General features: G+C 31.8%; 1 protein-coding gene across 1 annotated transcript; it reads right to left on the minus strand.

Annotated features, from left to right (window-relative positions):
• Positions 1–13,119: 13,119 nt before the first annotated feature.
• LOC111920114 (uncharacterized) lies at positions 13,120–13,911 on the minus strand. The gene has a single exon (XM_023915687.1). It carries the CDS (start codon positions 13,909–13,911, stop codon positions 13,120–13,122), a length of 792 nt encoding a protein of 263 aa, XP_023771455.1.
• Between the last annotated feature and the right edge of the window lie 1,080 nt (positions 13,912–14,991).

Below are 14,991 nucleotides of genomic sequence, written 5' to 3' on the forward strand. Positions count from 1 at the left end.
TCTATTTGTGTAGTATCGTGAGTTTTTGAATGGTTGTATACATATGAAACTCAAAGGAATGATTGGTAGCTTAATTTTCAATAAATGTTTAATTCTAATGCATAGAATTGAAATCTAAGCACAATCATATTAATTTTGATGAATTACTAAGCGGTGAACATGAGTGCGTTTGTGCTACAGCAATACCTTCCAACCCCCGCAACTCCAACATCCGCAACGCTGGATTCTTTCCTAGTTTACTCTAATTTTAATTTTATGTCATTGTTTTTATCTAATTTTAATTTCATGTCATTGTTTTTAATTTTAACTAAATGATTCATGTGCTTTGTGGCGGCAGTAGTGAATAGAAATTCATCAATAATAGAAATAAAAAACGATTGTTGTAGTAGTACATCAAAGCTAAGCTGCAAGTAGATTAAATAATAACATGGTTAAATGGAAGGGCATACCAACTTACTTTTATTATTTATTTATAATTTTAACATTCTATTTTCTTTTTTCAAAGTACAATAATGTTATAATCTTTTTATTCTAATAAATTAATAAGTTTATTTTTCTATTTTCAAGTGTCATACTATTGGAACTCCTCATCAATATTATATGTCAAATATTATGACAATTGTCAACTTATTAATTATCAATTTCAAATTTAAAATTTCCACTCTGATTACATTAAATTACTAATTGATTCTCTATTTCAAATTTTAAATTTTAAAATTTTTCATTCTAATTATTTTAAATTATTAACATTAAATTAAAAATAAAATAAAATTAATATATATTATAAGGTGATATAACTTCATGTATTTATTTAAATCAATGATTATAATTTTATATAACTAAAAAAATCTTTTAATTAATAATTTTTTTAAAATAATTGATTAATAATTTTGATTTTTTAATATGAAAGTTTAATTAATTTTATAACTATGGTTCTCACGGGTTATAAACCAGTACACAAATAAAGGAAAATACATTGTATTTTTTTAAATGGATGTGAGTCATACCTTGATTGATTTCGCATATTTGTCTCTACATTTAATATTTTATTAAATTATAATCTTTAAAAATGTCTTTTTTTAGAAAAAAATTGTAACGACGTAAATTTTCAAACCAACTTTCTCATTTTTAAAACACATAAAAACTCATAATATACATCTCAAAAACATAATTGTTTCAAGTGTCAACACAAATCCACATAAAATTGTCACTATCCCATAATCATCCACATAATCTCGAATCGGTGTGTACAATCAAGTTGACGCCTTCCCGCGATCCTGAGAAGTACCTGAAACACATATCACACAACACGGTAAGCACAAAGCTTAGTGAGTTCTCCAGAATACCACACATAGCTCATTAGCCACTCATTGCTATACTCAGATAAGACCCTCCGGTCAATGTGTTTCAGTGGAACCCTCCGGTCCCACAACTCGGATGGACCCTACGGTCCTAACTCAGTAAGCTTAGAATAATATGCAACATAAAACACAAAGACATAATGCAAGATATCACAATATTGAATATAAGCACATAAGACTCTCCGGTCACATAAAGGTTACCACTCTAGGTAAGTATAGTGAGAAGACTCACCTCGTAAGGAAGCAAGGAACCTGAATACCCCTTGAATAGTCTAACCCCCGCCTACATGTAATAAGCATCTCTAATTAATACTTAAAGATCACAACGCTAAATAAACTCATGATAGTCCCTCTAACTCCTTGGATGGGTAAAAGACCATTTTACCCCTCCATGGTCCCCATAATCCCTGCCTTGACTAAACCCTAAAGTCAACAAAAGTCAACACTCGAGTCAACTGTCCATGTTGACCTGACTCGCCGAGTGCACCTATGTGACTTGCCGAGTCCCCATTCTTCCTCAGAACATCGTGAAAACCCAACTTAACTCGTCGAGTTGTCTCATCAACTCGCCGAGTTACCCTTGTTCAGACTCATTGGGGAAACCCTAGCCGACTCGTCGAGTCAGCTCATTGATGCGACGAGTCCATTCAGTCTGGATTCTCATTCATACGTTTTAAGACAGATCCACCACTCCAAACTCTAGATCTAGACTCCTAAGGCTTGAATGTCACGTAAAGCTTCGATCTTTACGTCCATGCATGGCATATTTGCTCCATAGTGCCAATACAAGCTCTAACAAGGGTTAGATGCACAAGATCTTGTCTCTAGCTCAATAATGTTTGGGTCTTTGGACTAACAAGACCTTCCACAATCCAGATATGAGGTTTCAACCTCAAATCATGCTCAAGGGACTCAATGACACAAAAAGGATAGGAGAAAACCCTAGAAACTCCCTAAACAAAGATCTCATAAGGAAATGATCAAGTTAGCATCTTTTTACCTCCAACTGAAGCAAAACCTTAATGAACCTCTAGATCCAAAGCCTCCTCTTGATCCAAGCTTTGATGCTCTCCAGTTTTCCTTCAAAAGTGCACTAATAATCACAAGATTAACTTCTCTTTCACTCTCTAGCTCAAGTGGACAATTAGGGTTTCTATCAAGGATATAAGGTAGCTGGTGAGGCGGAAATGAGGGCTTAAGGCCCTTTAAATAGGACACAAACTCGAGGATTTAGGGTTTCCTGACACAGCGCCAACTCGACGAGTCGACTCTCTGACTCGTTGAGTTGATCATTAAACCCACGTGACCAAACCAACCCTACTCGACGATTCGGGCACACAACTCGTCAAGTCACTCACTCAATCCCTATATATATATATATATATATATATATATATATATATATATATATATATATATATATATATATAATACCTGAGAGTCGGGATGTTACAAAAAAAATCTTTTGATAGCATAAAAATAGTAATTAAAATTACATGAATTACTTCAAAATTGATTAAAAAATATTTGAAAAGATCCATAGAAATTAAACGCATCGATTTTAAGAAAAGTAACAAAAAACCATTACCTAATAAAATAACATCAACTTTTAAATAATATACCTTCTCAACAAAACCACTAATCATCAAGTCTGCTCTATTGTCTTTTGGAGTTTGTTGTAAAAGCTTTAACTATTGGATTAAGGTGTCTAACGTCCTAACTAAATTGGTATAATGTTGATGAATAAAATTAAATCCTTTTTAGGTTGCCCTTATAATTAGGAAATCACTTGGATCGATCAAAGGAGAGCGACAAACGATTGGTTAATTTATTATTTTATTATTAAATTAATTAAAAATAGTTAATAATTAATTATGAGTTAATTAGAGGTAGTCAGAATTGATTAATTATTTATCAAGACTAATTAAAGGTACAAGAGAAGAATTGTAATTGTTCAATAGTTGAACAACAGAGACAATTCTAGAACCTACCAAGGCTTGGACGGTTTTGGGAGCCTCTTTAGGTTTTCCAGAAGCCTCGTCGTTGTTGATAAGAAAATGATTTGAATTGGATTAAATCTATTATATAATTATTCAAATCTCAATTTATCTGCAAGTTACCTAGATTATAAAACATAAATAGGACCCATGGGCATCTAATTTTCGTGGTTTCTTATACCTAAAAGATGGAAAACGAAATTCTTCTCCTCCTCTCCAATCTCTCCTTAGATCTTAGGGTTTCATGATTTTTGGGTGTGAACCAACAAAGTCGGCCATATTTTGTAATGGCGGATCCAGGGTTAAAGTAAAGGGGTATCCTAAAAAATATGTAATATACGATAAGAAAAAAAAACCGCAATTTGACTAGACATAAAGTTCAACTTCAATAACAAAGTTATGTTTTAAAGTTCACATCTTCGCTCTTTCATTTTACAAAAGCGAGTAATTACATTTTCAGTTTTAACATTCTTAAGTGTTTCCTTTTCTACACCACAAACCATAGCACCATTCATAAAATTGTCACATATTCTATTACACAAATTGGTCTTCAACAATTTCATTGCAGATAAACACCGTTCAACGATTACGCTTACGACAGGCAAAACCAAAGTTAGTTTAATAATCTATAAACCAAAGAAAAAAAGAGAGGTGCTTCCTAGTTTCCACTAACAAACGAGAGATGTCTACAATTCCCTTCAAGTTGAAAATTTTCTCATCGTGGATCAAAGAGTGGTAATAGATATCAAGTTAGCCATTAAGATGCACCATTTCTGAATCGTCAAAATCATTTTTGTATATCTCGCTTAACTTCAACAACTCTGCTTTATCAAAACTAGAAAATTAGTCAAAAGGACTCAAAAGCCGCCATGTTCTCCATTAATTTCGTGCCAACTTCACTAGATCGAACCCAAAATTCTTGAATTTGCATATCTAAAACCGTGTTAAAAATCACAACTTCAAAATGATGTTGATTAGTCATATTGGTTCTACTATTGATGAAAATGCGTAGTCGCAAGTATACGAGATCGTGCAAATAATACAGTTGTAAGACCAGATATCGAACCCACAGGAACAATCCTATCTTAAAACAGAGCGAACTAGGTATTTGCTGGCAAAAGTGATTTGATTTTATTAAACTAGACTAAGGAACTATTAAAATAAAAATTAAATAAATTTAGCAAGGTAAAAATGAAAAACCAAAATAACTGACTAAACATGCACACAATAATTCAACGAATTAATAATTATTAGAAAAATGGGATTTAGTTGACTTATACGGGTTCAATGGTTCTTCTAATGCAACTAATTTGTCAAACCAATTACGTAGAAACGAATAACTTAACACCAAAAAAAGTTATCAATTACCTCTCAGTCTCATGATTCGATTTAGAAACATTCACTCATCACACATACTTATAAATCTAGCATTTTTGTTGAATATCATGCATTTGAAACCCCATTTTTTAACTTTCTTTCACCACATTCATTTGAAACTCCCATGACTTTTCAGTTTCTTTAAAATAATATTATAAATAAGTTAAATAATGTTCTATAAACAAGAAAGGGTGCTTTATTACAATGTCTTCATCCCACATCGATGGTGAGAGTAAACAAGAGAATGTTTCCTCTTCTATAAATAGGAAAGGTTGTGAAATGTTTCCAAGGGACCAAACCATGAGAACTTCCTCATGCCTACCTTTGTAGGATTTTGAAGGTAATATTTGGTGAGATTGTCTATATTGGCAAGTGTCCAGTTAACTTTTAGAATTCCAAAAATGGTTTTGAACCGAATTTTTTCAGGTTTATACTGTTTTTCAGTTAGAAAAAAAAATTATGTAGTTGGGTATATTGAGTTGAACCGGAGCTGGATCAATTTGGACCGATAAAGGAATCATTTTCCTTTCACAACAAACATTTGAAACTCCCATGATTTTTCAAATTATTTCTAATAATATTATATATAAGTTACATAATTTTATATAAATATAAAAAAACATCTACCTAAACCTAAAATTATAACTGTTTGAAAAAACATTTTGATTTAAAAGCACGAAATATATACAAACCGGGTTTCACTAGAAAAAAAAAATATATAGTTTTGTATATTTAGTTGAATCGTTTCGAGTTTGATCTATTTGGACCATAAAAGAAACATTTTCCTTTCACTACATACATTTGAAACTCCCATGATTTTTCATATTGTTTCCAATGATATTTTAAAAAAAGTTTACATAATGTTATATAAATATAAAAAACATCTACCTAAAAATAAAATTATAATTGTTTGAAAATTCGATTTGATCAAAAGCACGAAATATATACACAGATTATATTTTATAAATGAATTCTTTTTATAATGAACTTTTGAATTTTGAAAATACATATAAACAAGCTTTCTATATTAAGTACCTAACTAAATTTATGATTTTAGAATTGAACAAAAAGTTATTCAATAAGAACTTACTTTTTTTTATAGCAACTTACGAGATTATAGAAAAATGGAACTATTGAACAATAAAGAAAGGGTAAACAAGAGAAAGAGTGTTTTACTAAATAAGTTGAATAATGTTTTATTAACAAGAAAACATGTTTTATTACAATGTCTTCATCCCACATCGATGGTGAGAGTAAACAAGAGAACGTTTCCTCTTCTAAAAATAGGAAAGGTTGTGAAATGTTTGAAAGGGACCAAACCATGAGAACTTCCTTATGCCTACCTTTTTAGGATGTTGAGGGTATTCTTTGGTGATATTGTCTTTATTGGCAAATGTCCATTTAAGTTTTAGAATCCCAAAAATGGTTTTGAACAAGATTTTTTTAGGTTCAAATAAAGTTTCAGTTGAAAAACCGTTATGTAGTTTGGTATATTGAGTTGAATCAGTCTGAGTTTGATCAATTTGAACCGATAAAGGAAGCATTTTCCTTTCAGCACATACATTTGAAACTCTCATGATTTTTCAAATTGTTTCTAATAATATTATAAATAAGGCCCTGTTTGATAGTTTCTGAATGAGAAAGTGCTGACTGAGAAATGTCTGTCTGAGTAAGAAATTCTGACTGAGTAAGAAATCATGCCGTTTGATTGAAAATCTGACTGAATGTGCTGACTAGTGTAAAATGACTATTTTACCCCGATGCTCTACGCGTTTCTATGCAATATGATGATAATAATAATAATAATAACAACAACAATTACAATAATAATAATAATAATAATAATAATAATAATAATAATAATAATAATAATAATAATAATAAATGTGTTATTAATCTATTAAACCACATATTAGATTACTACCGAAGATAAGTGTCTTTAATTATATATTATTAGTATATGAAATAATAACAATTCAAAAATAAATTCATCGTAGTTATGAGATAATTTTTAGTTGTATAATCCAAGATAAAAACAAGTACACATATTGGGCTTTTATTTTTTCCTTTTAAAACCCTAGGAGTTATTAAAAAGACAAGAGGCGTCAATTTATCTCCAATTTTTGGAGTGTTTCCTTCAGTTGACCAAGTAAAGAGACAAGAAAGGTGGAAATCGATCCAACCAAGAGAAGCAAAGTAATGTCACAGAGGCAAGGTAACGTCGAAGATGTAAAGCGTCGGTACCGTCACCGGACCAAGTTCCACCGACACTACCTTCGATTTCCTTCCTTATTGTCCCGATCAAAGACCACAGAACCACCCCCACCTGCTGTGTGCCTAATCTGCTCCACCCTTCCTTCCCCTTTCGTGTTTCTTTTTGCTAATCCTCCACAAGACCACCTCATTTGCTGCCTTTGTTCATGTTTCTTTTTCCCTTTCCAGGGATTAAATTGATGACTATGAGGAAGGAGGATGAGGGTGGTACTGGTTCAGGGGCAATGGTGGAAAGGATATCAATCAGATTCAGTCAACAAGGTTTTTGGTTATGACCGAGTAAGACATTGTTGACCCGCTCAGATGTAAAATTGAAGCATATCAAACACGCAGAGCTGACCGACTCATATATTTTTGTCTGACTGGACCAGTCAGATCCAAATCAAACAGGGCCTAAGTTACCTAAACATAAAATTATAATTGTTTGAAAAATAAATTTGATTAAAAAACACAAAATATATACAAACCGGGTTCCAATAGAAAAAACGTTATGTAGTTTGGTATATTAAGCTGAATCGGTCGGAGTTTGATCAATTTGGACCGATAAATGAAACATTTTCCTTTCACCACATACATTTGCAACTCCCATGATTATTCAAATTGTTTATAATAATATTATAAGTTACATAATGTTATATAAATATAAAAAAAAATCTACCTAAACATAAAATTATAATTGTTTGAAAAATCACTTTGATTCAAAAGCACGAAATATATACTCGATTATATTTTATAAATGAATTCATTTTATAATGATATTTTGAATCATAAAAATACATATAAACAAACTTTCTAAATTAAGTACCTAACTGAATTTATGATTTTAGGATTTAACAAAAAGTTATTCAATAAAAACTTGATTTTTTATAGCAATTTACGAGATTACTGAAAAATGGAACTATTGAACAATAAATTTTCTGGATAACATTTTATTTTTATTATTTAATATTTTATTTAACAAAATGATATTATTGGCAAATAAAGAAATGAGTTTAATTAAAATGTCTTCATCCCACATTGACCGTGAGAGTAAACAAGAGAATGTATTCTCCTCTATAAATAGGAAAGATTGTGAAATATTTTAAAGGGACTAAGCCATGAGATCTTCCTTGCATCTAACTTTGTAGGACGTTGAGTGTATTATTTGGTGAGATTGTCTTTGTCGACAATTGACCAATTAAATTTCAGAATTTTGAAAATGATTTCGGACTGTATCTTTTAGATTTAGATCGAGTTTAATAAGGATCCGAGTGTCCTCTGGTTAAGTTAGGCAAACTCGCTTCCATTGGAGGCCGAGTTTAAGTAACATGCCGAGTATTTGGTGGTGTTAGCCAAGTTTTACAACCCTATATGTAATATAATTTAAAGTTTTAACCTTATAAAAGACGTCACTATTATCATATGTTCTACATAATTATGGTAATATTTATAATACAAAACATTTTTTTTACTATTTAAGATAAAAAATTGTCTCTATTATCATATGTTATACACAATGATAAAATTTAAGATAGATAAAAAGATGTCTCTACTATCGTATTTTCTACATAATGATAATATTTAATATAAACATTTTTATTTAATGTGAAATTATCATTTAACAGATAATAATAACGATTTATTTATTTTTAATTTTTTTTATTTTAATCATATAACGTTGTATATGTAAAACAACTTCAAGTTCCAACTTTATCTCTTATAATATAGTTCAACATAATAACAATACTAAAAATCATTTTTTATATTTTTTATGAAATTATTATTTAATTGTTAATAACAATAATTTAGTTATTTGTAATATAAAATATTTTTTTATATCCCACGCAATGCGCGGGCATTCGCCTAATATATCTATATAGTTCGTGATTTTAAAAAACATTAAGTCTCATGGTTTTGTTAAAAACTCCCTAACACACGTCTATGTTCAGTTTAAGCGAGATAACGAAACCACACATTTATATTTAAACGATGTCACAAATAAAGCTTCTCTCAAAGTCAATATTGCTTGAAAATATTAAAATTCAAACCAAGAAAATTAAATCTAACTAACATTAATCAAGTGCTAGCCAAAATCAAATTTACCCATCAAAATTCATATTTTAAAAATAAACAGTCATTTGAATATGTTATTCAATTTCAACAAAATTGATTTAATTGAAATCAACTACATTAAAATTATAATCTCATCCTAGTCAACCAAACCTACAAAGTTACTACTCTATAATATTAATTATCATAACAATTATAAAATAAAATAAAAGCATCATTTTTAAATCAAATAAAATGTATGTACTTGACGAAACTCACAGGAAACAATAAACGCAAACAATTGTAGCAGAAAATAAAATAAACAAAAGAAAAAGAATATAAAACAATTAAAATAAAAGTAAGAAATCTACCAATTTTTGCTTCCCCATTTCAGATAGTGAGTGATATCAAAGGAAAGTCGTGTTTTCGAGTTTCATTAATGGAAGGAAAGTTAGGGGAAGATAATGATTTTGAGACCATATTTTCCTTATAAATTGGGCGGATTTAGGAAGAAAATGAGGAAAGGAAAATCTATAAGTTTATTTTATGTTTCCTCATGACTCAAGAACATAAAACTTAAAATTTTCCTTTCATTTCCTCCGAATTCGGGAACACGAATTAAAAAAAAATTTCTGTAAATATTTTTCTTCCCTTTCCTTTATTGAATTAACAAAAAAACACACTAAATGTTCCTTCTGCGGTAGTTTTTTTTTTTTTTTTTTCTCTTGGTAGGTGGCCGATTTAAAAAATATAAAAAAAAAAAACTAAATGTTCCTTCTGCGGTAGGTTTTTTTCTCTTGGTAGGCTGCCAATTTTTTTTCTTTTCTTTTTGCCGTCCGTATTCTTTTTTTTTTTCCTCCCGTCAAGGCTGCCGAGATCCCTTTTCTCTAGGGTTCCCCCTCCTCTTTTTCATGCCCACGTAAAGACAAAACTGCACAAATGGTCCCTGTGGTTAGCTGAAAATTGTCATTTTTGTCCAAAAAAGTTTGGACTAGCACCAGAGGTCCAAACTTTTCATTTTGTTGCAAGTTTGATCCAATTTGCTTTGAACATTTTTATAATGACGATTTTACTCTTATCTTTTACTTTTTCAATTTTATTTATTTATTTAAATATTTGAATAGTTAAAAAAATAAAAAGAATTTAAAAAAAAGACAAAACTCTCTCTCTCTCTCTCTCTCTCTCTCTCCATAAATGACCACTTCCTTTTCTCTCTCTCATTTTCTTTTATTCCCCCCGTTGCCGCTTCATTCCCTGACCACCGAAGACACAAAGAAATACACCAACACCATCGAGGACCACCTTGCTCCACCACGTCACCACCGCAGCTGCCCACCACCCTCTACTCCCCCACTTCCTTTACCGATCAAACCCAACCCAACTCCATTCCCTTCTTTTCATTCTTGCCAGAAGGAAAGCAGCAAGGGTAGCAACGAGGATGAACCGAGAATGGGGGTAGTGCTGAATAGAGCTAAAAAATCGATCAAACTTCAACTAATGATCTGAATAGATCTGAAAAACCGATATGAATAGATCTGAAAATCGAGCCACATATATGTTGTAATTGACAGTGGGGCTCGATGTAAGAATATAAAAAGAGAGAGAGAGAGAGAGAGAGAGGGAGGGAGAGAGAGTGGTAGTGGCTTACCAATGGCAGAAAATGGTGGTGGTGTCAAGAGGTTGATGGTGTCCGACGGGATTCCACAGCAGCGGTGACGGAGGGCGGCGATGGCAGCCCTGCTGCTTTTACTTTCCTTTTCCGACGAGTTTTACGAGAGTGAAGGAGAAGGAAAGGGTTGTGAGTTGATCGGCGATGGTAGGAGGGTAGATGGGTGGTGGCAACGGTGATGTTCCGGTGGTCCCTGGTGGTTTTCCGGTGGCCTCACTATCGGTGTCTGGTTGTCGGAACTCCTTAGCAGCCAGTTCGGTGGTGGCTATGGGTGGTCCTTGGTGGCTGCTAGTCATGGTCCAAGGTGAAAGGTGGAGGTTGGTGATGTTTGTTCTAACAATGGTGGAAGTGTGTGGATTTAAGGTGATTGTGGGTATTAGTCCAAGAACAACAAACAAAAATCTGTTCTCTTTCACTCTATAATTTATGCAATTTCTTGTCATACCAAAAGCAATCCTCTATACTAACTCAATGATGAAGGGGGAGAGAGAGAGAGAGAGAGAGAGAGAGAGAGAGAGAGAGAGAGAGAAAGAGAGAGAGAAAGAAAGGGAGATTTATTTTCTTGTTTTAGAGAGAGAGAGATTTATTTTTATTTTCTTGTTTTTATTTTAAATCAGAAAATCAGAAAAAAGAAACAAAAAAAGAGAAAATCATATTAACAGGGGCAAATCGGTCATTTTTAAAATAATCAGAATAGATTGGACCAAAGACGCAACGAAATGAAAGTTTTGGACCACTGGTGCTAGTCCAAACCTTTTTGGACCAAAGTGACATTTTTCGACATACCACAGGGACCATTTGTGCACTTTAGTCTCACGTAAATAACACAAACATATAAATTTTAAATTTAGCTTTTGATTTCGTTCAGCAAACAGATAACAACTTCCAAGTGGATTATGAACTGGAAAACGACCGAATCAGCGAAAACTCAAAAAACGAAACTTGTACATAATTGTGTCTAGTTCCAGAATATATTGAATTACCTAAATCGAAGTCCTGTGGAGCCGGATATGATGAAAACACTGAGACATGGTCAATCTGCCAAACTTCTTTTACTCGCCTTATTTGCTCGTGATGAATTTATCTTCTTTCAAATATATCAATTCCATGTCAAAACTATTTAGACATTATAATATGAGTCCAACTCCCACCAAGACTCGTAGAATAAATGGTAGGGGCCTAAGAAGCTTATTCAATCTTTTATTCAGAAGATAAAATCCGTTAATTCCTTATAAAATTTTGAACTTCATAAGAGGAAGTCCAACTCCCACCAAAACCCATAGACTAGGCAGTGGAGAACCCATGAGACACAAGTTTCACTTGCAATAACAAGTAAAATGAATACCATCAATTCCACTGCAAAGCACGATGTGTTATATTTTAGATTTAATGAAAGAGAACCAACTCCCACCAACCTGTAGAATAGGAGGAGGGGAACTCAAGAAACTCAAGTTGAACTTGTGATGACAAGTGGTGATGAAAGCTGTCAATTCAGATGAGAAGCACATGATGCTATATTATGGATTTCGTGCAAAGAAAACCAACTCTCTCCAACCTGTAGAATAGGAGGAGGGGACCTAAAAAGCTTAGGTGAACTTTTAAAAACAAGTTAATGAGTCGTCAGTTCCTTTAAGACCTTTAGACTTCATAAGAAGAAGTGTAACTCCCACCGTCCTATATAATAAGAGATAAGGAACTCATGCAATACAGGTCAAAAACCCAACTGAATGGGCACAAAAATACTAATCGGGAAATATTAGGTCTATTACACTCATTAACATAAATTTATCTTTTTAAGCTCAAAGAATGATGTAAATTGTAAAATACGGGGACAAAAAATAAGTTTTTAATTCATTTAGTGATCGAAAAATGAGCACTAAACACATCCCCAAACTTTAAACGTTGCTCATCCCGAGCAATAAAAATAGACTAAAATAAGTAAAGAGTACTCCCCTATGGTGTGTCATCTCACATGATATGATAAACCGAGAATGTATATTGTGATAACTGATCTCTAAGCATAACTCAAACTTTTTCCTTTCCACAACTCTCACTTCATTGCCAACTACCTGGATAGCAAACAAGGGTTGCACAATCGATAGATTTATTAGAATAAAAAAAATAAGAAACCATGCATAAACAAAAATAAATGAAATTAAAAAAAAACAGAAATAAAGTAAAACCAAAACCAAAACAAATAAAAAATATAAATAAAATAAAAATAAAAATAAAAACTAAAACTAAAAAAAAAAAAAAAAAAAAAAAAACCAAATCATTATCCAACTGGCTTCAAGTGAAGCACAATCACATTTTCTTTTTCTTCTCCAAAATAATGTTTCGCTCGTTGTTCATTTACAAGGTATCTTTCTCAACCCTTCTCATTTATTAGCTCCAATTCACCTCTTTGATAAACCTAGGCAATCTTAAAAGGGTCAGACCATCTTGACTTCATCTTTCCTAGGAATAACTTTAATCTTGAATTGGAAAGTAAAACTAATTTTCCTTCAACAAATTCCCTTTTCAAGATCTTCATGTCATGCCATTTCATAACCTTTTCCTTTTGAAGTTTAACAATCTCATACGCTTGCATGCTAAACTCTTCAAGTTCAACCAACTGCTCCATTCTTTTCTTTCCAGTCACCTTCATATCTAAATTCAACTCTTTAAAAGCCCAATAAGCTTTGTGCTCCAACTCTAGTGGCAAGTGGCATGCTTTTCCAAACACTAGTTGATATGGGGACGTCCCCAAACTTGATTTGTATGTAGTCCTATAAGCCCATAAAGTGCCATCTAACTTTGTTTCCCAAGCTTTTCTTGACCTACTTGCAACTTTTTCAAGAATGGTCTTTAGTTGTTTGTTATTAGCTTTAGCAAGAACATTCGTCTGAGGACAGTAAGTAGTGGCAACGCGATGCTTTATCTGGTACTTAGCTAAGGCATCCTCCAACATTCTATTGCAGAAATGAGTACCTTCATCACTAATGATTGCCCTAGGAGCTCCAAATCTAGAGAATATATGCTTCTTTAGAAAATTCATTATGGTTCTCGCATCATTTCTCACACATGCTACAACTTCAACCCATTTAGAGACATAATCTATTGCAACTAAGATATACATCTTTCCATCAGAAGGGACAAAAGGTCCCATGAAATCAATCCCCCTAACGTCAAACAACTCTACTTCCACTATATTACTTAATGGCATCTCTTGTCTTCTTCCAATATTTCCAGTCCGCTGGCATATGTAACATCTTTTCACAAACTCATACGCATCTATCTATATCTATATATCTATATCTATATCTATATCAATATATATATATATATATATATATATATATATATATATACTTATAAAGGAAGCATTTTTCCTTTCACCACATTCATTTGAAACTCCCATCCATTTTTCCTTTCACCACATTCATTTGAATCTATCATGACTTTTCAATTTCTTGCTAATAATAATTATAACTTGGTGAATAAGGTTAAATAAATCTCAATCCTAAAGTGTAATCATATATAAACTAAATTACAATATTAAAATAATATCTTACTTCTACTTATAAAATTATGTTTTTTTTTGAACTTTTTACATATTATACTTAATTTATTTGTTTTAATATATTGTTGGATGTAAACCATTATCATTTTAAAGATATAATTTTGGAACAATTTGTATAAAATACTTAAATTATTAATTTAAATATAACATTACAGGGTCAACTTAAATATAAATTTTAGTTTAACTTCAACAATCCAAAAATATTTTGTAAATAGTTAAAAGTGATAAATTGTAGTGTCTTTCTAATAATGATTATAAGTTAGTTAATAATGTTAAATAAATATTAAATCTAAAGTGTAATTGATAGCTTATTTTATTTCCTTATTTTTATTAGTTTATTTTAGATTTTTTTAGCTCTTTTTATTAGTATAACATTGTATATTCTTTATTTTCTCTATCATGGATCATATCGGAGACTTTTTATTTTGCATGAGGAATTTTGCAGGATCTTGGAGCTCATTGTGGTTGCGGTTTGACTGGATTTGGGCTTAGTTGGCTTTCCGATGCATTATTGGGCTTGGCGGATCCACCAAAGAAGATTTGGGCTTAAAACGCTAAAGGCTGGGATGAAGTGGGCTTGTGAAGATGGATCTTGGACTTTTATTTTGGGCTTGGAGCATCCATTTTTGAAGCTAAAAGATGATTGGTTGATTTGAATCATGTGGCATATGAAGGGGACCAAGGGAATCTTTGGTAATGGGATGGTTAGTTGAGGAAAATTGA

This window comes from Lactuca sativa, chromosome 8 (genome assembly GCF_002870075.4).
Source record: "Lactuca sativa cultivar Salinas chromosome 8, Lsat_Salinas_v11, whole genome shotgun sequence".
Lineage (NCBI taxonomy): Eukaryota > Viridiplantae > Streptophyta > Magnoliopsida > Asterales > Asteraceae > Lactuca > Lactuca sativa.